Source organism: Microplitis demolitor, chromosome 7 (genome assembly GCF_026212275.2).
Source record: "Microplitis demolitor isolate Queensland-Clemson2020A chromosome 7, iyMicDemo2.1a, whole genome shotgun sequence".
NCBI classification, from domain to species: domain Eukaryota; kingdom Metazoa; phylum Arthropoda; class Insecta; order Hymenoptera; family Braconidae; genus Microplitis; species Microplitis demolitor.
The window spans coordinates 16,146,015-16,170,352 of NC_068551.1; the positions used below are offsets into that span (position 1 = coordinate 16,146,015).

General features: G+C 27.7%; 1 protein-coding gene across 3 annotated transcripts in view; it reads right to left on the reverse strand.

Annotated features, from left to right (window-relative positions):
• The window catches only part of LOC103571418 (ryanodine receptor), a 64,582-nt gene extending 40,244 nt beyond the window's left edge, over nt 1-24,338 (reverse strand). For 2 of the 3 annotated variants that reach the window (XM_014439916.2, XM_053740733.1), the window contains exons 1-17: nt 24,122-24,338; nt 23,132-23,411; nt 22,857-23,056; nt 12,607-12,711; nt 10,348-10,446; nt 9,742-9,756; nt 8,310-8,387; nt 8,149-8,224; nt 7,919-8,031; nt 6,338-6,537; nt 4,809-4,991; nt 4,150-4,321; nt 3,853-4,022; nt 3,639-3,763; nt 3,200-3,570; nt 1,631-1,962; nt 392-1,500 (exon numbers count right to left, since the gene is read on the reverse strand). In XM_014439916.2, the coding sequence (XP_014295402.1) occupies nt 392-1,500; nt 1,631-1,962; nt 3,200-3,570; nt 3,639-3,763; nt 3,853-4,022; nt 4,150-4,321; nt 4,809-4,991; nt 6,338-6,537; nt 7,919-8,031; nt 8,149-8,224; nt 8,310-8,387; nt 9,742-9,756; nt 10,348-10,446; nt 12,607-12,711; nt 22,857-22,910 (3,202 nt within the window). In that variant the 5' untranslated portion in view covers nt 22,911-23,056; nt 23,132-23,411; nt 24,122-24,338. The remainder of the gene's footprint in view (nt 1-391; nt 1,501-1,630; nt 1,963-3,199; nt 3,571-3,638; nt 3,764-3,852; nt 4,023-4,149; nt 4,322-4,808; nt 4,992-6,337; nt 6,538-7,918; nt 8,032-8,148; nt 8,225-8,309; nt 8,388-9,741; nt 9,757-10,347; nt 10,447-12,606; nt 12,712-22,856; nt 23,057-23,131; nt 23,412-24,121) is intronic. The other variant, XM_053740734.1, reaches the window with a different exon arrangement.

Consider the following 24,338-nt stretch of genomic DNA (forward strand, 5'->3'; position numbering starts at 1 on the left):
ATTTTTATGATGTAAATTCAAAATATATCTTTCAAAATTAAGGGGACATCCATTTATCATCTATTACCTGAACGGTTTATTATTTTCCCGAATAGTAAAAATAAATTCAGTTTAAAATATTTTTAGTGTCAATCTCACGTAAGGGTAGGGGGGAGTCTAAACTGATCGAAAAATAGCTCACGTAATTAATGGATGCCCCCTAACCATGTTTAAAAATTCTCTTTAAATCTTATAAAAAACACTTCTGATTAACTCTTATTCAATTTCCATCAGAACAAATGAAAATTTAGTTATTTTTACAAGACTGAATCAGAATTTTTAAACATAGTAGTAATTCTTAACGTATCTTTTAATTTTAATGAATTTATATAAATTTATAAATTATCTTTACCTTCATGCTGTTCACCAGTCGGTGGATCCAACATATATCCATAAACTAAGAGTGTTCTAACAGTTTCACTAGCAGTATCTCTATTAGCTTTTTTAATAGCTTCATCAACTTTAGGATAAGGCACTAAATGTGGACTACGTCTCATTTCCGAGTCTTCATTAAGCCCGTAAGTCCATCCCTGACTAATTCTCTCTTTGGCCCACAAATTGTGGGTGTTTTCAGCCAATTGATCAACCAATTCTTCCATTTTCGGTGTCAATGTAATAGCACTTAAATCCAGTGGTGCAGGTTTATAACCACTGCTCTGCAGAAACGGTTCGTTCGGTAGCCTCAGTGTTTTAATACGTTGTTCCGGTTTATCCACAGTAATGTAATAACCAAGAGCTAGAATAGTTTTCAGTGTTTGTACAGCCAACTGGGTGTCGTAACGTTTTTCAGCAGCCGGTAGTTTTTCAAATTGTACAATACACGGATGTATTTTTCTCATGTCATCGCGTTGTTCACCGAAAATCCAGCCCGCTTCAATTTTATTCATCGCCCACATCTCGTGAATATTTTCAGCCAGCTTGTCACGTATTTGTTCAACATAAGCCGGCAAATTAATCATACTCGTATCCACAGGCGCTGGTACAAATGCCGTGTCATCCTCAACTGACCATGGCCCAGCCAAAACAACTTTATTCATATTACCAAAGTAATAACACGGATCCAGTGATAGTATTTGCTGCGGTAGTAAACTTTCAACGAGGGGTGAAAATTCATCTGGTGGTTGGAATTTCATTCTACCTTGATCACCACCCAGCAAAAAACGACAAGATAATTTTGACGAGCAACTTATTACAGGAAAAAACATTCCATCTAAATTGAAATTTCTAAATGATCCAGATATACTTGATCCATTGAATGTAAATGTTATAACAGGAACAGTTAGATCTAGCGCACATCCAACAACATCGCCTTTTCTGATATACGGTTCAGTTGCATTGTTTAGTACTGGTGTCTTTCTACCTCCGGTCCACAGAAATGCACCGTCAAATCCAAATGAATATAAATCATCCCCGACGCCATTCCCACCCCATTTTTCACCGCCCCCGGGATATGGAACGTATCTACAATGGAATAAATCAATATTATCAGCTGAATGCATTTGAATTTTTTTTATTATATTTCTGTGCATTCATGCAAACAAACTAAAACATTGAATGCATTTAAAATTAAATAAAAACATTATTTATTTACCCGGATGTGTTGGCCCAACCGATCCTCAAGTGCGGCATCATGTGCGTAGTCTGCTCAATATGATCAACTGTAACTTCAAAATACCATTTTTGATAAACTGCTGAACCTTCAACACGACCGACAAAAATATTTGGCCGTACACTGGCTACGTGGTCGACTAATTGTGTTTGCAGGAGTAAATTTTTACCAGGAAGTAAAAAATCACATATATTATTCTGTGACGATCTTACTGCTACGCCATTACCGACACAAAGTGAGCAAAGAACGTCAAGAACTTTTGGATCACGTCCGTGTTTTTCTAACAGAGATATTATAACTTTTATGTGCTCATCCTGTGAAACAAAATCCATCAATATAAAGTTGAAAATCAAAATTTACATACACTGAAAAAAATTTTTGGACTCGGTGTAATGTAAATGACTCGGTGTAAAAATTTTGGTGTGAAAATTACTTTGAATTTCACAGTAGATTAGTACCGATTATTCGGATTACTATAATGAATACTATTGAAACCTGGTCAGTACTTATCACTTCCAGTAATATTGTAAGATTCACTAATCAGACTGCTAATGATCACTAATTAAACGCTATTCAACACTAATCATTTCAATTAGTGCTGCAAGACTCAGTATTTGGAGTACTAATGATCACAAATACAACACTAATCACTTCCAACAATGTTGCAAGATTGATTAGCCAGAGTACTAACGAACACTAATAGAACATTATTCAAATCTAACCACTTTCAATAGTGTTGTAAAATTCACTAGTCAGAGTACTAATGGTTACTAATGATCATTAATAAAACACTTGACAATACTAATAAATTTTCAATAATGTTCATAAGTATTCATTAGTTTTTTTTTCATAAGTGATGAATTAAAAAATTTTATACCGCCAAGTGTATAGGTATTGAATTTATATCTTTGCATTAAGAAAAATAATCATAAAAATATTTAAATGTTCAAAATACTATTTAATATCTAAATAAAATTACAGTCGGGCCTCGTTAAAAGACTAGTTCGGGGCTGATGCAGGGGGAAAAATTTTTAGAACTGAGATTTCCCCATTATTGTTCTTGATAACAGTATTTGCGCCTAATCCTTGCTATAAGACTATCGCCATTTTGAGTTTTATTTATGTATTCGGTTCAACTCTACTCTATTATACAGTGAATCTATTTTATGTATAATTATAAATAAACAGAATTTTATAATGAAATTTTCATTGAGTTATTGGTCGGGGAAGCGCTCCGAGCAAATTTTAACAAACTGAGCAAAAGAGTCTTGTAACACGTAGTCTTATAACGAGGCCCGACTGTAATATAGTTATTAAATCGTTAAAAATGTTCGATATCATTTGTTTGCTCATTAATTAAAATTATAACGAGTAACACGAAATGGTATACAAAAAGTATATCACACCCTGTGAAAATCACACGATGGATAATTTATATCAAGGATTTTTCACACCGTTATTTCACACTAAACGGCTGTGTAAGGTTGTCTGGGACCATTTTTACACCAAAATTTTTTGCAGTGTAATCGAATAAAAAAACTATTTGATTACCCTCATCATATTTAGCGCTTCCGGTGAATCAATTAGAACACAATGGAGTACATCAAGCATTCCGGTACCTTCACTAGAAGCTTGTGATCCCAATCGACTAAACAACCAGTTCAAACGATTGCTATTAGCAAACTGAGCACAATTGGTATGATTTCCTTTTATTATTGCTGCTAATAATTGATACAAATATCCCGATATCTGATCCCATGCCTGTCCACTTTCATCACCAAACAAAGCGACCAAAAATCCCTGAGATGTTATGACATTTATTTTGTCAATAGCTTCCAATATCAAATTTAAAATACCTTCCTCTTGGAATAAATCCTGTCGATTTCGTAAAGCACGAAATCTATTTTGTTTTTCCTCATGCTCTGTAATAAAACATTATTATTATTATTATCACCTATTATCACTCATCACATTTTTAAAAAATAAATACCCATATCATCTTCAGGCTGAGCGAAATAATTAATCAAATCCTCTAAACACATGACCATTTCATTAAGATTGACATTTTGAAAAAACATTGAAGCCCTTCTGTCAACCTGTAACGTTTCTAGGCCTCTAAAAAATTAAATAAACGAACTTATAATAAATATTATTATCACAAAAATGAAAAAATATATTATTTATAAATAAACATAAATATTTACGTGATAAATTGAGTAAACAGGCTACTGCATTTACGAATGACCCTCGCAGTACGCGATTCTTCTTCTTGAGACCTTGAGAAGTCTAAACCGTCGTCCATCTTACCTTCCTCATGTAAAACTGCTTGCTTTTCTTCCACCTTACCTACACCTTTTTTCTTAGTCTCGTAAGACTGGGGGAAATAAAATGGTGATAAAATTAAACTGACCTTTTTTTTTTTTTATAAAAAGCTCAATCAATGTCTAAATATGACTGAATATGATGGAATTGTATTATAAAAAAAAGATATATATTTTTACCTTGTAAGAAACCCAAAGACACGTTGTAGCATGCTGCATGATAACTGTTGAATCACCATATTTAATTATTGGCAAACCAATGACCTCAAGATCCTTATCCTCGAGGACTATTTTTTGATCGTCCTTCTCCTGACGTAGCCAGAAGGTCGAAGTTTCAATTGTACCTTCATTTCTAAACATACATTTTTATGTAAATTCAATTTTTATAACTTTTTATGTATATATACTTTTATTGTCTATTGATTTTATACTTTATTATTGCGTATTATATTTAATTCCACGTGTTTAAACTTTAAACTATTATTATTATATTTTATCCTACATTGACGATTTCATGACTTATGAACTTTATGACTATTTTTAAAATTATTCTTTAAAAAATCGGCAGTGAATTCAAAATTTATTTTTAGTCAGAATTCAATCTGTCTGATTTATATTTTATATAAATAATTTTTTATACAAAATTATGAATAAATTATTTAAATAACATCAGTAATTTTCACTCCGCGGATTTTTTAAATTAATAAAATAAATAAAATTTTTTCTTGGAATAAAGTTTATTCTGAGGGAATAAATAAATAAAAAATGTCTTGCTCTGTATTAAATCTGCGGTTATTCTGAAAATTTTTTAAAAATATCTTGAAAAATCATATTTTTACCTATCGACTAAGTAGAGTTCGTTATTCTCTTTAACACCAAGATAACGCCCTGTTGTTAAATGTCTTATTCGCATTGGATGTAACCAATTGATAAAACCACCGGCCCATTTGGTACGTGCTAATTCTAAACGCCATAGCGATCGTGCTTGACTCATAACACTACCTCCTTCGTAAATAACAAGGCTATAAAAAAAAGACAATTAAGAACATGAAATTAATGTCTTTGTTTTTAAATGGTTACACTGTAAAAAATTCCTATGTAAAAATGGTCCCCGAGGACTTTCACACCGAGTACATAGTATCCTAGGTTTGAAAATCCGGTGTGTGTTATCTATCACATCGTTCGATGTTATTAGTTCAAAACTCATACATTATCCGAGCATATGATCTGTAGTTAAAGTAACTCAATAACTATTTTTGATATTAAGATTAATTAATTTAACTTTAAATTCTGAAATTATCAACTAATTTTCTTTAACAATAAATAAAAAAAAATATAATAATAACTAAACCAATAAAAAAATTTAATGTCAAGTATTTTCAAATGAAAAAATACTTTTTATAAGTAACATTGTATTCATTAATCAAATGTGTTCGTGTGCGAATAGTTTGAAATTACGAATTATTCGTATCGAATTGAATCGAACTATCCAATTAGGAATTCGAATTATTCGAAAATTTACGAATAATTTCAAAATTTTCTTTTGAACGACTTAAATTTATAATATTTTTTCCACACTGATAGAAGGATTTCTTAGTATGTAAGAAATCATTTATTAAACATCATTTTTTTGTATTTAACAAATATTTCTTACTATTCAAGAAATGATTTTTTAATAGTTAAGAAATGATTTCTTAATAGCTAAGAAATTATGCTTTAAGAAATGATCAGTGCAATAATTCAAATTCTTATTAGAGGTAAATAGAGCTAAGACACGAATCTACGAAAAAATTATTTTTTGTTACATTAAAAACTAAGCTCTCCATTAATTAAAATTTAAATATTTTAAAGCTGATAAGAATTTTCTCGATTTGAATCGAGTAATTTAAAAAATTACAAATAGTTCGAAAATTTTCGAATTATTCCATTCGAATTTCGAATCAAATATGACTATTCGCACACCCCCAATATACACATATATCTTTGTCATTAATATTTGTACGGCCTTATAAGGTTCGAACTCGATAAATTAACGATTTTATTAACATAATAATTTTTTTTGATATGATATTAAATAAAAGTAAAAATTTAGAAGACAAATTCCTATAAGAGCATTTTTTATTGTTATCTCACCCAAATGAGAATTTATTTTTATTATTTTGTTTTTCATTGTGTCTATCAAAGTAACATTAACACCGATGGTAGTGTCATCATTTTAATTCACACAGCCTTAAATTTAACACCGTGCGTCGTATAACTTTTACATCAGTGGTGTTGAAAATTTTCACACCACACCGCAAACTTGGAATTTTTTACAGTGTAGTTTCGTTTTATTGGTGATAGAAAAATGATATATTAAAATAAATACTTTTGACCAGGTGAAGTACTCCAAGTAGATGGAATTGTCAAGCATTCATCACCTCCGTGAAAAAATCTAAGAACATCACCACCGAATACGTAACCGACGTATTTCATCCTACTGATTCCAGTTCCGTAGGGTTGAACTGACCAATGTGTCACGTGAAATGATGCATTTACTACTGATAAATTATTTTCTTTTGTTGTATGCTAAAGAAAAAAAAAATAATAATAAATTAAATTTAACAGAAAGATTCAATTTTAGATAGTTTTAAACTTTTCTTATAGAAAATTGAATATTGACTAAAAATTCAAGTTATCTCTTTCAATCTAATTTTAAAGACCTTTTTATTTTATTTAACGGATATCGATATTTTGAGGTATTAAAACCTATTTTCTACTATTAGGATAATATTAGATGCATGGATATATGTAAATAATTACTTCGTTAATGACATCTCTCGAGCTAAGCGAATTGCCCGAGATAATTGGTTTGTGTGGTAATCGAAAACTTTGATTAAGATCTTTCGTTTATTTTAGTTCGAAATTGATAAGTTAAAGATATCTAGTAAACTGACAATTTTTTTTTAATGTTAAAAAAAATCAGATTTGGAATAAAATTTTTTAGATTTTTTTTCTAAATTCCGTATATGGTCATTTTAAATCCAAAAGACCTTAAGCAATTTTCAACTTCAAATTTTTATGTCTAATTATTCGAATTTTAAATTCTAAATATCCCAACAGCGACTCAGTTTTTGAAAAAAGTCCAAGACACTATTTTTATAGAGAATTTAAAGAGCTACAAAAAAGATATCTTTCAATTTTTCAAATACCTCAATTTTTACAGAGATATTTGCAAAAAACCGAACACACTTTTTTTCTTGATAGCTCTTAAATTTTCGATAAAAAATTTATTACTTTATTTAGTAAAATAAATATATAATTTTTAAAAACTATTTCTGATTGTCCCTTAGTCAAAGTAAATTAATTTCTCCATAATTTGTCACTAAATTTAATTAAAAACTAACAAAAATTATGCCTATTTTCATAGAAAAAGTTATGGAAATTTTTACTTTTTTTTTATGACCCAATTTAAATTAATGTTAAAAACTTATACGAGCTTTTAAAAACATATTTAAATAATATATCTATAAAAATTTCTGTAAAAATGTTGATTAGTTTTTTTCTAGACACTGGGGTTCTATAGGCCCCTTATGACTAATATGTTTTGTGCCGGAAGTGTCAATTAGTTTTCAATAAATAAATAAACTGGTAGTCCTGATAAATGTATATAAGACTCATAAAAATTATCCGATTCATTTAAAAAATATTGTGAATGTAAAATTTAAAAAAGTTATCACTAATATTTTTTAACAATAAAATTTCATTTTTAATACCCTGTAATTTTTATTATTTAAATGACTATCCTTATTAAGAAAAATTGTTTAATCCATGCTAAGTGTATATTTATATATTAGTCAATTCGAATTGTTTTAAATCATTTCAAATTGTTTTGTATCATTTCAAATCATTTTTCTTAATCAGGGTAATTAAATCGCTCGCATTAAAACTACCAATGAAAATAACTTACCAAATATCTTTCAGTAGCAACGGAGACAAGAATAAGGTCGTCACCAACACGAACTTTTTCACCCTCGGATCTTTGTTTTGATGCTGGATGTACTGTCCACCAACAAGCCTCTCCTGTTTAACAGAAATACAAAATAATTAAGAGGATTGCGGTTCTAAGCCATTTGTTTGATGCTTAGGAATCTCTTAATTTTGTATACACTACAGAGACTAATTAAGTAGCTAACTTACCTTGAGAGTGCTCTTGTAGACCCACATCAAACGACAATTTGTCATTGGATGAACTTGTTGACAGACAAGCAAGGTACTGTAATTTTTTTAATTATTTTATTTTTACTTTTACTTTTGAGAAATAAATTTACTATCTGTTTTGTAATTTAAAATATATATACCATGTCACTGTTTTGATGCCTGAGTAAAATTGCATTTCCGTACAGTAATGTACGATGTCCTGATCCTGTACCTTTACCCTAAAAAAATATTTTAATCTTTTAAAAAAATTATTCATTAATTACTAATTGATGAGAATAATTAAATAAGCATATATTGACATTAAATTTATAATAAATAAGTTGTAATTAAATTTCATATCTTTTTTTTTTTTTATGAACGTCTAAATAAAGTAGAGGAGGAGGCAAAATAAACCCGTTCAGAAAAAATTACCTTGAATATTTTCTCATAAACTCTACCTCTTTTTAATTAAACGCGCGCGCGATATTATTTCGAGATCCGAATAAATCAACGAAGATTGAGATCTGCTAAAAAGAATAATTCTGCGATTTTTTTTTTTTTATAAGGACCCATAATTCTTTCAAAATCACAAGTTGTAACTTTTGTCGTTTAATAATTTTCCTTTTTTAGTTTTAACCTACATATTTAAATAATGAAAAATTATATTTAAATAAAATGCCTTAGATCATAGATTTAAATTATTTTTCCCCAGGTAATAATAAAAATTAAAATTGAGCTTTTTAAAAAAAAAGGTAGTTTTAACTTTTCTTCACGGAATCCAAAATGACTGTAAGCATGTTATTCATGATTTAAATTAAAAACGTGATTCATTATTCAAAGCAGAAGTATGATTTAATCTTCAATATAGCTTTTAACTTGGCAACAAATTGTCATGATAGAACTCTTCAGCCATTCAATTCAAAGAGACGAGATCAATGAACAAGTGTCCTATCAAAGAATTGATCAAAAAATATTTCTAAGTTTTTAAATATTCAACTAAAAACTTTTTCTAATAAGTAAAATAAAAAAAAAAAAAAAAAAAAAAACAGAACAAAGTAATGCTCTAATTATTTTAGAGAAATTGTTATTTAATTATTAAAATAAAATTTTCTACTTGACCGCAGATTTTTGAATTATTTGTATAAAATTTTAAGTGGCTCAAATTGCCCCATACTGTACATTTTGCTAAAAAAACTCATACAGTTTTTAGCAAAAATTCTTAGTAAGCCCATTTAGTCCTTAAATTCTAGTCACGAAATATTCTAAGGAGTTCATATTAACCCCCCCCCCCTCCTCTACCATAAATGTTTATAATACAAAAAATTTTCTAACGTCAAATTGTACTACAAATAATACTCTATAAATAATAATAAATAATAGTTTCTATTTGATATAAAAATTTTATAATCAAAATTGAAAGCTGTGAAAAATAAGTATAGATTTTTGAATGCATTGCAAACGAGTAATTAATGAAGCATTCGTGTATAAATTTATAGCAAAGTAATGTTACATTTTATGAATAGTACAATAGATTTTATTAATTAGGAAATTAGAAGAAAACTACAATACACGTGCTAATGATTAAATACTTACAAGGGTCTCTTGTTGCTGGAAATGAAAAAACACAAATCGGAATGAATTACATACAAATGGAACAATTAAGTTATTTAAAAAAAAAAAATATATATAAGGATGAATGCAATGTATTTGATCGGTATTTTCACCATAAAAAAAAAGTATTTATTTAATTTTTTAGTGCAATTAAGTGGCAGTGTACGAGGACTGTTTTTATTTTTTTTTAATAAATAGTGTATACGTCACTTTGACATAATTTATGTTATTTCAGGGATCACATTGACACATGCGATTGTTTGGAGGTGGATGCAACACGCTGATGCATTTTTCAGAATTTGTAATTCCTTTTTTTTACATGTATTAATACACTTATGTATTTTGCATTATTTTTTATTATTCGGAAAAAAATCATTAAAAAAATATGGTGTATTAAATGTATGTCGAACACCAGATAGTCTATTTTTATAAGCAATACTTAAATTTTGTGATGTCTCAAAAGCTTCGAAATAAAAAAAGTAAATAACATATATATGGGAGTTAAATATTTTTGACTGCGGTAATTAAATTTTTTTTTTTTTTTTTTTTTTGGTATTAAAATGTTTTTTTTTTTTTTAGTTACGTTACCGTCTCTGAACCAGCTGCTGTGACTAATTCTTGCAAAGCTCGTACTGAGAGAGCTTGTTCTATTACAAAGACACACTGCGAAAGATCTGGAGGTACATTCTGAAATCAATAAGTAATTCATATTTATTCAAATTTACCATTTTCATAAATTCAAGTTCTTTCTCTTTGTAAACAAAATTTAAATAATTAAAATTGCACACCTAAAATATTGTTCTTGTAAAATATGTATAATAATAATAAATTTTATTTTTTTTAATTTTCGCTCGGACTCTTCAAAAATTAAATATATGAAAAAAAAATTGTTTACCAAGTTCGAGATTAAAAACTTAAAGTTAAGAGGTAATTCGAAAACTACAAAATTTTCCGAGTTTTTGATATTCTTAAGCGACATAAGAATGAAAAAATGGTGAATTTAATTAATGAAAAATATGTAATTATACGATCTAAAGTTTTCATGAATTAAATTCATTTTTTTTTTTATTTGCAGAGATATTTAGGTATCCGGTCATTAAATGGAGCTTGGTCAATATTTGGCACTGACTTTAATAACGTTTGCCGTGTCAAGAAAAATAAATTGAAACACAATAAATTGTATTTATTTACATACTTGAAAAATTAAAAATTTTTGAACAATCGTTTAATCTTCAGGTTTTGAATCCAAACTTAGTGAGCCTTTTTTTTACCGTGGGGTAACTGAGCCAGTATTTGAGCACTTAACCAGTGACAGTATAGACGTATTTTTAAATATTTTATGAACCTGAAGATCGAAACGTTTTTCGCGCAACGAAAATGAAAAAAAATGTATGTAATTTGACTACTCAAGGGTGACTTAAGGAGTAATTGGGGGTAACTGCAATTTTCGGTTGACCCGCGGAACTTTTCAGATATCTAGATCCAGTAGATTTTTTACTTTTCATTTCGTTTTTTTATTTCCGTGCCGGGAAAAAGGTTCCGTTCTTCAGGTACATAATATTTTAACAGATGAGGACGCAGCAAAATCAGAATCAAAGTTCTTAAAGCTGTCAATCAAACAGTAATGAAATATTTTTTTAATGTAATTATGATTAACATCTAAAGGATGTAGGTGAAAATTAAATAATGTTAATTTACTGGTCGTTTTCATTTACTGGACCGATCACCCTATAAATTTTTTCAAGGGTGAGAGTGAAAATAAAAAATTTCAATTATTTTTCAAACAACCCTAGTATATATTGTAACGAATGTAAAACTGATCTTTCAAAATATTTGCATAACTAGAAAACAAATGCCTTCTTTTCTTGTTTTATAGAAACGCGACTAGTCAGTAATAATTTGACAGCATAACAGCATATATCTTGTATTCAATAAACTATTTCTTTCTTCGCCTTTCTTTTACTGCTGTTAATTATGGTGTTATTACTGCTAGTATGACTGTGTTATCATTGTAGTGTAAGTGATATTAATTTATAAGTTTTGAAATACCACAATATATTATTTATATAGATTATGTATACATAAATTTTGTTCTGAAATATATATGTAGGAGAAGGCCGGGTAAAACGGACTATCCGAAAAATGTAATAAAAAATTTTTCTTTGCTTCAAAATAATTACAAATCATAATTCATTATTAATTTTCTCAAATTACCCGAATTTTAATTTCAAAAGCACATTGAGTTTTTATAACTGACTATAAATTCGAATTTATTCGAGTATTCCTTTATAAATACTAAAAACTTTTATTACTCAAACACATGGGATTGCTTACTAAACCCGACGAATATTAGGATAAAGCATAACAACTAATAGAATCAAATTTTCTCACCTTCAGTTATTTGTTAATTGTTAGTGAACGATAGAGGTGTCAATAATGATTTTCTATAAAATGTTACACTGATGTAATATATAAAGTTATGACAATAAGAAATTGGGTCAGTTAATTGGATATTTCAGATTTTATTGAGTTGCCTTTACAAACTTGCAAATAAAATCGATCGACAATACTGTAATTGAAAAATCAATTTTACTTTTTTTTAAATAAATACTCAAGTTTTAATGAATACTTAAATAAATAATCTTGAACGTGCATCAAACTTGTTAACTATAAATTTTCTTCATAGAAATTTTTTTTTAAAATACTTTTAGTGGACTTGTTATATTAATTATGGATTCGATGTAAAGAGAGCTTATCAGTAAGAGTTTTTAAACAAGTACCGAGAACAGAACACTCTATATTCAAGGTGTGCAAAATTGTTGTATGATTAAATGAATAAATAATTACCTTGTCTGCAATATTTTCTAGAAAACAATGTCGATTACCAAATCCTTCAGCTGCCAGACAAACTCTTTCTCCTGTAGCTGTACAGGATAAACATACCATATCCTCCTGCAAAATATATATTTTATAATTAGAATTCATTTACTTTTGTTTCAATAATAAATATCAATTTACTTCATTTTATTTTATAGTAAAAGTTATCATCTAGATATAGTAAAATTGTTAAGAGAATGAAATAGGTGATTTTCGAATGAATCGTTTTCGTGGATAACGACCCAAATCATTAAATAGAATGTTCCATTCGATGCGTAAAGTTATTATTTATCGAATGAAATGATTCTCGTTGGGAAATTTCAGTTTATATCGGAGAACGGCTCATTTAAAATTTCCATTTACGAATGTGAGTGCAAAACGGACTGTTTCGTTTGTTCACATATGTGTGAGAAAGAGAATAGATGGCATATCCTCTCAAACTGAATTCAATAGTAGTGAATATCATTTCAAATATTAGATAAATAATCTTAATTTGTTGTGTTGATTAATTTTGTGTCAAATCAACACAATTCTCTGTGTTACTTTAAAATTTTTAATCGATCTACTATTCAACACTGTAAAAGCGTTACCTAGTACAAAAATTGATGTTATCAACATTTATTAAGTATTACTTTAAAATCAACACAAAAAAGTATTGAAGCGACAATTGAATTGGGTTAAAAAAAATGTCTTCTATTCACGCAGGAAGCGCCATTAAGCATTAGTTTTGCTTGGTTACTTATTATTTTTGTGACATCGATTTTATTTATTTTCAATTGAACAAAAAAAAAAAATATCTAAAAAATTGCATCTGTGGCTTTTTTACTTTTCTACATGCGCGTATTTATTTTTTTTTTGTAATTGATTTGTTGATAAAAAAATTCGAACATTGTTAACTGTCTGCTAATCACAAAATAGTTCAGTGTTAAATAATAATTGTTGACACTTGATAACCTAAAAATAGTTCATGGTACAAAAATAAAACATAAAAGTTAACATTTTTTTTTGTGTCGCCATTAACATTTAAAAAGTGTTGAAATTACTTATCTTACTACTCGAATTTTGTGTTGAAATTTTAACACAAATTTTGAGGTTGAAATTCAACACAAATAGTCTGTGTTAAAAAAGAACACAAATATTGTGTGGACCGTTTCTAATATTCAAATTGTGTTAATTTTAACGCAATACTTGTCACTGTGTAGTATCTGCCAACTATGTGGCAAAATCTACAATTATTGTTAATAATCCGAAATTATAACTTTTATTACGTTAACTAATTATAACTTTTATCAATATCGTAATTCTTAATAACCTGATGTTAATAAATACCATCAGCCCAAATAATAATTACAATCTAACCTAATAAAGAATTTAAATATCGATGTTACAGTCTGAAACTTCTCTACATGAAATTTCCTCTTTGTTTAACAGTGTACGTGATGAATTTTACTCAATACTTGGATGATTGCTATTTTGATGCGATACTCCTTAGTAATACGTGATTGAGCCAAATTCTGGAGTAAGTATCTTGAGCAAGACCCCTAGCTGCTAGTGTCTTTTTTTACGTATGTGTCTTTCGCAAGATCGTGTATCAAGAAACCTATGTCAAAATTTGAGTATGTCTTGCTCATGGTATTGTACGCAAGAATATTAAAGATATCTTGATCAATTGTTATAAAGTGCAATGAAAAAGTGTTTGACACATTTCTTGCACTATTAACTTACAATAGGTACTTGCGCATGTCTTACTTAAGATCTACTCAAGACTCAAGGTCAATTTTGAGCCTTGAGCAGATCTTGAGCAAGACATGCGCAACTATTTTCAACTATAGTCTTTCTTCAGATTTGAGTTACAATCTGGCCTAAATTTCTTGTGTAAGGCTTGCACTAGGCTTACAATTTAAATCTAGTCACAAGTATCTACAGCAAGACATATACATAGAAAAAGACACTAACACCTATCGATCTTGAAAACAGACTTGCTCAAGAATTAAAAAAGATTATTATATGGGCCCAATCATTTAAAGTTATCAATAATAGCTCCAATATTTGGCAACTTTTATTATATTCAGACTTAAACGATTGTATTGTTACTTATTTTAATTATTTAAAAGACAAAATATACATACTTAACATATGGATATCAATGAATGATTTAAATTAATATAAATTTATCCTGTTTTTTGTTTCAGAATTTTTCCAGCCTTGAATGGTAGCAGTTACCGTTTTCGATTGTAACAATTATAATCTTTAATAGTTACAATTAGCATCTTCGATAGTAATCGTCTCCACCATCAATTGTTACTGTTATCATTTTCAATGGTAAAACTAATTATTTTACCACTGAAAAATTTTGCTACCATTTCGAATAGTTAAAGTTAAAAATTTAGTATCATAGATAGTATAATAAAATTTTGTCCGTGTATATTCGCCTGCCACCCAATGTTATTACACAGCGCAAAACAAGATCTATACTTTTAACGCTTGGGTCGCAGTAGGATATAGCTGGAAATAAACCGAGAAAAAAATAATGGTGGTTTAAGAAATAATACTGAGATAAATAACTTATAGTTGCAAATAAATATGTTATTGATGTAGAGATAATTAAATATTTTATAAATAAATATTTTGAAAATTAAACAGAGTTACATTTGTTTCAAATAAATTTTGACTTAATTTTCTAAAATGTTAATCAAGTAAACGCATTTACTTTATAATCTTCAATTTTTTTTCTAAATTACTTTAGAAGGTATTATTAATTTTACGATAATTTTTATTATTTTTATTTATTATTACAAAAGAATGTAAGAAATTATGTAAACATGATCAAGCTCCAAATGAACTTATGTTTATTCGTTGCCAAGATTCATTTGGCCAACTAATGAAATTACTCTGAAAGAATGTTACTATTATTTATATATTTATTTATTTATTTACTTACTTGAGTTATTCATAAAACGATGAATTAAAACAAAAAAATTCAATTTTCAGTTTTAATTATTAATTTATAAATCTCTCATGTTTTCTACGATTGTAAAAAAGCTACTATGTTCTAGTTAATTCTACGTAATATTATTCATATGGGCAATATGGCGCAATATCTTTTCGTAATTGAATGTTCAATAATTTATCTCTTGTCCCGCTCGGAATAAATGTCAGAAAGATGACAATTTTTTATAATACCAATAAGATGTCTTCCTAACACTCATGCCAAGCAGGGATTTTCTTTAAATTAATATGATTAATTTTTCGTTTATGATATTAATTGGCGTAAATTAAATAAATAAATTTACAATATCATTATAGTTAATAAAGTTATTATTTATTATATTTATTTTAAAAATGAATAAAAAAAAATTCAATACAATCAATAAATTTACTCAAGGATTTGTTGTAAAATCTATTGATATAAAGCATGCATGTATAAATATTGTTAGAAAAGGACACATTAACATAACCAGGGTCGGAAATTGTAAATGGCACGCGATTTCTTGGCAATTTTATAAACCACTAAAACTTCATTGTTGTAACAATAAAAATTGCTAACAGTTAAATCTATTTCAATTTTTTTTTTTTTGTAATTAAACAAGGCAATAAATTACTATCAAGTGATTTCACAGACAGTTTAAATGAAATGTTATTTTATGTATTCATTTGATATGGAAATGAATTTAATAAATTAGTGAATGGATAGATGTGGCCAAAAGTTAAAAGATTAATTAGTTTTACATAACTATATATTACATGTGTACTTATGTAATATAAATGTATATATACGCAAGGATTTATTTCAGGCGATTGTGTATGCAGTTAAACGGAGAGAATGAAACGTGAATAATTCAATTGACGACAGGGTAAAATAGACTATAGTAAGGCGATGAAACTCAGGGGAAACTTCGAGATTATACAGACGCAGGTCAAGGACGTAGAAAAAATATTGTTTATTATTTTTTTTTTTAAGTTTCAATTAAATACTCCAATGAATAAATTAGAGTTTTATTTATATATATATACAGTGGACTCTCGATAACTCGAACTTCAAGGGAAGTGATAAAAATTTCGAGTCGACGAGTTTTTGACTTAACAAGATGTTCGAAATTTGCAAGTAGATTAGACCAAAAATTAAGAAAACAATCGATTTCTGTTATATAAAGCATAAAGTAATAAAGCAAGTTATTAATTTTCGCTTAGCACTCATGATGTCTAGATACGAACTGATTAACAGTCAACAACTTTGCAAGAAAATAACTTAGGGAGAAAATATACATTACAAACAAGAATATAAGAAGCATTGAACATGTCTTTATATTTTACTAACTTTGACTTATAGAGTTTCACTTTTAAAATTCGAGTTATAGAGTATAAATATGCCTTATCGATACCGGAAGGGAAACAATACTAAGTTAGAGTTACAGAGTCTAAATAATTCGAGATATCGCATATTTATTTTATAAGGTACAAAGATAATACGTTAACTTTGTATGTATATGAAAGACTTGACAGCGATACATCGACTTTCGATACTCGTGTATTATTTGTGTCGCTTAAATTTGACGCTAAACGCTATAATTTATCGCTACATTTTTTCTGGATGGCGCACATGTTAAATTTTCATCACGTGACCGAATTTGACGCTAAAAAGCAGCGTCAAGCGTCAGCATGAAAAAGCACCTTAAGAGTTCAGCGGAAGGGGATACAAATTTTTTTCGAGTTACTGAGGATTTCGACTTAACAAGGTTCGAGTTATCGAGAGTCCACTGTATATATATATATTAATTATACATATTTGTTAAATTAAATTGAATATTTGGTTACATTTTGTAATAATTATATATCTCTTTCATCTAAAATTAATGTGTGATTAATTAATATTAATAATTAAGCAATAGTAATTGCACGGAAAGGTTTTTACTTATGGGAAAATCACGTAAATATTTTAGATAAAGGTGGAACAATTTAAGATTCTAGATAAATTACACTACTTATCTAAAATTTTACTTTTCGAATTACGTATTAAATATATGTATGCTCAATTGATTGCTGATTGATTATCGATCATTCTCATCATAGTGATTTTCCCATAAATTTTTTAATAATAGATAATATTCAAAAATATTCAGAATGTGAATATAAAGAAAAAATACATCAATAATCTAATAATACACTTTGAACAAACGGGAGCGAATTTGGAATCAATATAGACCATTTAAATCCTTATCCACTCTGATCCACATTTTTAATATTATAATAAACTGCTAAGGATATAATTTTACTGCGAGAGGATTAAATAAATGAAAAATCATCCACTCCGCATGCATTCCGAATTTAATCCACGTTCACTCCGTAAATCTTTACTACAAACTTTTTGTAGTTATTGAAATATATAAAGCTAACGATTATTAAATGTTCGAGGCAAATTTTTAAAATTCTTTTATAGAAAAAGTTATTTTTTTCAATTATTATGAAGAAGAATTTTCACTTCTAGCTCGTTGGTACTTAAGTAGACGAACATTATTATTCTTATTGCATTTGCAGTATTAATAGAAGCTTTGCCCATATTTTTTTTTTTAACAAATAAAAACACAGGTTACTAAATTATAGAGAACTGCGTCATCATCGAATTTTATTTTACGTTTAAAACTTTTGTTTGAAAAAAATAACTAAAAAAAACTCGTCTTATAATTAATACACTATTCTATCACTGACAAATTATGATTTCAAATAACACAAAAACGTCTCTAATCTTTAAATTGAAAAAAAAAATTTCTTACTTCAATAAAGATTCTGTGAAAAAATGGATTAGATCTATTTAGATCTACGCAGTTCTAATTTTTTCCATTTTTAAAATCTACGTAGGTCTGCGTGATCTAATCAGGTCTACGTACACACTTTTTTATGCATTGATAGATTTAAGGTAGCTGATGTAGATAGGTATGCTTATATCTATGAAGATGAAGTAGATTTACGTAAATCTATTTAGATCTATTATTATTATTATTATTCTAAGGCCCTGGGTCTATTTAGTTCTAAGTAGATTTACGTAAGTCTAAGTAGATTTCAGTAGATCTACCCAGGTCCACGTAGACACACTTTTTTATACATACATCATATTGGATCTAGACATCTACAGATTTACGTAGATCTACGTCACTCTATATAGATCTACGTAGATCTAATAATGCATATTAATAATGCATAGATCTATGTAGATCTAATAATGCATTTAAAAAAAGGTGTCTACGTAGACTTGACTAGATCTACTTAATTCTACTCACCAGATTAAAAAAAAAATTGAAAACGATCTACAATGTTAAAGCTCCATAAGAGAAGAAACTGAAAAGTAATGAAAGTATTCAGAAATATTGTAAAGAATTTAAATTTCATCATTTTTTAAACCTCTCAATTTTTTTTTAATCAGAGCAGGTCTACGTAGATCTCAAAAATGAAAAAAAAATAAATCTATGTTGATTTAATGCATTTCTTTACGGGAAGTATTGACCAATTGTGAAATGTGGTTAAGTATAAAGTGCACACTTTTAGTAAAAGTCTGATAGAAATTATCAAAAGAATATTTTAAAACTGCAGATATTAATAAAAAAAATGTAAAAAGTTATTATGTAACTGTACATTGCAACAATAAATATTATTATTATTATGTTAATTTCAATTAAATAAAAAAAAAGTAGACTATTAAAAAAAAGTTTAATTAAATTCACATGACCACGTTGATAGTAGCATAGATTAATTAATTAAATTAAAAAAAATGAATAATAAAGAAAATTGATTGAAAAGCCTCAAGGGTGCATCACATCATCTCGAATAGATATATATGAACAATTGTATGAAAGAGCATTGACCTAAATTCCTCTAAAACGTCGCGTGTACTTCATCATTTCATATTGTGTAGATACAGAATTATTATGATTATTCTATTATATATTTTCGTATATAGAACAAAAGAGTTAATCATTTATTCATAAATCGTACTTTAATTTGAACAGACTATATTATTGTTATCGATATATTTATATTAAATTATTCAAATCGATGAATAATATAATTTTTGTGTGAAACATCATAATTGATATTTTTAATAAATTCACAAATAATTATTTATTAATAATTATTTTTTTACTTAAAATTTTTTTCTATAAAAATTATAAAAACCCATTAATTAATGACAATGAGCGACTAATGGTACTGGTCGAAATTAGGGTCTTTTACCTTATATTTATTCTCAATAATTTTTTTAAAGTTTTTATTCATATTTTTAAAACCACAAATATATCATATCTATAATAAAGTCAAGGCTATTATAGTATACGTGCAATTACAAGAGTTCACTTGTTTCTGTACATTAATTATGGGCGCGTTCAAAATTTAATTCTTAAAATTGTCAAGTACTTTTTTTTTTTTTTTTTTTTTTATTTAATGAACACAAATAAAAACTTAAAAAAAATTAACAGTTAAATAAAATTAATAGTCAAATACTTAATTACTAAAATGGATGATGTTGAAAATGACGGACGAGATTATAGGCAAGTTTATTTATTAATTATTATTTTTAATTAAATAAAATTATTTATTATAATTTAATAATGTGTCATTTTTAATAACCTCTTGATGTCACTTTTTTAAACTAATTTTTTTAATTAAAGAAAATAAATTACACTACTTCAGTTTTAAATTTAAATATTTATTAAGACACCTGTAGAGTTTAATAGATCACCGGTTACATGTTTTTTTTTTACGCTATTAACTTTTTATTAGATCAATTTAAGCTTAAGCTTTACTCAATACAATCATGTTGAATAATTAAATCGTAATTTGTTAATAAATTAGCTCCGAAGTAAATTGTGTTGAATTAAATAACTGATTAAAGTAAGGAGATTAAAAATTTATAATGCAAATTGATTAAAAAATTAATTATTAAATTGATGTCAAGTGAACAGAACCACTTAAGCTACAAAGCTTAAAGCTCAGCAGTTTGTAGTTAGTGGATTTAAAAAAAAAAGTCAATGGTCTTTTTTTCTTTATTTATTAAACTTTATTTGAAATTGAATCGATGGCACGCAAATGGTAAAATTATAAAAATGGATTAAAAATATTTGGGAAATGAGGGGGAGCATTGATCCGATTTGATCTAAAATAAATATCAAGGTCATGTTGAAAGTGCATCCCGATAGGATCGATCAATCAACTGTCGAGCTTGCGGCAATAAAAACAACACGACGATACGAAATAAATTCGGCGGGAATGTATCTCAGGCGAAACGAATTTTGGATTCGCGCCAATTGTCAACTGGTCCAGAATAATACGGTCTTTGTTTAGCACAAGAAAAAAAATTATTATTTATAAACAACAATACTAAATATGTGAAAAAAATTAGTAATAACCATAAGTTAATTTAAAAATTATTTTTTAATTTTTTTAGCGAAAATATTGACGAAGGACCAACGAGCAACGTTGAAACCGAGGGTTTTTTTTCATCTGATAAAAAAGATACGCAAAAAAAAGATGATCCTGAAAAAGATGGTAAAATAAAAACAGAAATAGTTAAACCAGCGGCAATGGCTAAAGGTCCTTGTGTGTGTAAAAGAAAACAAAAAGGTACAAAACATCGAAAAAGAAAATTTAAAGTAAAACGAAAAAGTAAACGTTCACTTAATCCATTTATAATATTTTATCTTCAAATGTATTATAAAAATCCGAGTAAATGTATCACTGAGGTTGCTTGTGAAGCCGGAAAAATTTGGTGTAGTATGACCAGTAAACAAAAAGAAGAGTATATTAAAAAAGCGCGATCACAAAACGGTAAAATTTTCAAAAAAACAATTTCATCAGAAAATAGCCCGAAGAAGGGCCGAAAAAAGGGAAAGAAAATAAAATCCGAAGATAAAAAAATAAAAAAGGAAAAGAAAGAAAAGAAAGATTGTTAAATTTTTTTTTTAATTTGATAAATAAACCAGTAAGTGTTTTTATTAACAATAATTTTAATTAACCACTTTTTATTTATTGAGAAATTTATTTTTTTAGATTGCAAGTTAATCATGAAATACAAGGCTAATTATAAATATTTATAAAATAATAAATAAATGATAAATAAAATTATTTAATTCTATTATTTATTCATTATTACTGCAGTGAAGCTGCGGTGCAATTAACAACAGCACGTAGCGTACAGTAATTAGACGAAAACAATACAAGTATATTTAATTTATTTTCTGAGCTGCTATTAATCAGCTGAAATTATAAAAATATATAAGCCGGGTGGGTGAAAAAAATTGAATTTAAAATAAAATGGAGGAAAAATGAATTTTAAAATACACAATATTGTAAAAAAGTGGTAGGCAAAATATAAAAAAGTGTTCTATAAAAAGTGACTTATCGGCCCTCATGAGCAGCGACGTGTGTGCTTTATCTGATATACATCTATCTCCTCGTAACTTTATCATCTTTCTTTAATGGGGTCGATATATATGTTCTCTATTATCTTGAGCAGAAAGTTAACCAAACCAGACTAATACACGAGGGTCCCCATTATATTTAACTATTCGCAGCAGACTGTGCACACAGCAAAGAGTCTATTTAAACTGTAATAGGTGGTAATACTCCAAGGAGGGCCTCCACTATGATAATTATAAAATCACACTCGATTTTCTCAGCTAATCCCACGTACTCTTTACTATACGTCTTTAATAACATACGCAGATTAATATATATGTGCACTATAAAAAATTGGGAGTGAATTCGGAGTGATTACGGACTTTATTTAAATCCGCACTCACTCCGATTCAGAGTTATATTAAAATAAACTCCCTTAGAAGTGAATTTTACTTCAAGGAAATTAAATGAATTTTTGCCTCACGGATTTAATCCGCATTCATTTCGCAAATTTTTTACAGTGTGTATATACTGAGCTGAAGAATTATTTAAAAAATAATCTCTCCCATTACTTATTACTCTCTTTAACATAAGGGTCAGGGTCGATTTGAAGCACCTCAATGCTCAACACTTTCACGTAATTATTAGATCATTCATAATATTTTTAAAATACTTGACTTAGCATTTATTATTAAAAAAAAAAAAATCAATCGTCAACTAGGATTTATTTATAAAATAATTTTTTAAAATTTCTACCAAATCTTTGACTTTTAAAAATTTATTAAAAATAATTACTGATAAATATAAGATAAAAAATATAAGAAAAATGAACTTACCGTACGAAGGAATGAAACATCATCCTGTTCGGATCCACCCTCGCTGTCAGCCATCCTCAGACCTCGTGTATTTTATAGAGATCAGAGAGTAGGTCTGACTCTGATGACGTTTCCTTAAGTCTTTGTCTCCCTCCACGACGACTATCAATATTATATATCGTTGCGATAATCCAATTTTATTTAACACACTTAATAATCATCTAATAATAATAATGTATCAATAAAATAACAATAAACTTTTTTTATTATTAAATAATAGCAATAATAATAATCACAAGTCACGTAAACCAACCGCGTGTCTGCATGTTTTTGTGTTACACTACCAGCAGATTCTGCAGGTGGTGTACCAGATCTTAACGTCCAAACGTCCGTTCGACGACTGACTATTACGGAATTTTCTGATATGATAGCAACCCTGTCCAACAATCAACAAACGTCTCGTTGGAGGGATGAAAAAGCTAGTGTTAGTCTTCTGTGGAATTCAACCCCTTCTAGGAACTTGCGCATGCGTTGTCATAAACAATTTATTCTTCTCTCTCTTATATTTCTCTATCTCTATATATTACAATCACAATAATAATTATTCATCTATCTTACTCAGCTCTATCTCATATTTATCAACGACTATATTTGAATATTAAAAAAAATTTTTATCATTAATTAATAAAATTTTTTTTTAAATTAACACGAGCTTCTAATATTTAAATAACAAACTAATCAAGTGTAAGAGCTTTTTTACGGCAACTACCCGGCTATTTTAAAGTCTACGAGCTTTTATCTCTATTTAGGTATTGATGTACCGGCTTTCTCATAACTCGAATGTTTCCTTTTTTACGCAACGATACGCAACGTGAAAACGTTTATATCAACGTTGGCTAGATGCCAAAATTTATAAATCATTAATAAAATTAATTACGCTAATGTTATTTTGATTTTTGATTTTTTTTTTTTCAGCTCAATTAAATTCTATTGAGTGACAAGAAATTTAAGTAGGCTAATACTCATCTCAAATTGTAATTGTTTTGGTTTATTTTTAAAATTTTAGATAGCAATAAATGATGTTAATAATTCCGCGGCTTCTAGAATGAATCACCTATGAAATGAATTTATTTTTGGAACTTCCGTACAAACGCTCGTTCAAGTCACGAATTATTTAAAACTGATGCCATGTCAATTTAATTTTTTTTTATTTTAATAAAAATTTATTAATATTACGGCAATAAATCGTAAATTAAATAAAAATAGAGCAAGTAAAATTTTCTTACAGATTTAAAAAAAAAATGACTTTTTTAATGGAGTAAAATTTCACTTGAGCACTGACACAATTTTACTTAGATATTAATTTTAAAATTATACTTTTGAAATGCACTTTACACTTATTAACTTATGGTGTTTTTTTTTTAAACTTATAAATGTATGTTATTTAAAATATTTATATTTGTGATGCGTGAGTTGATATAGTTATCCACAGAAGACAGAGGT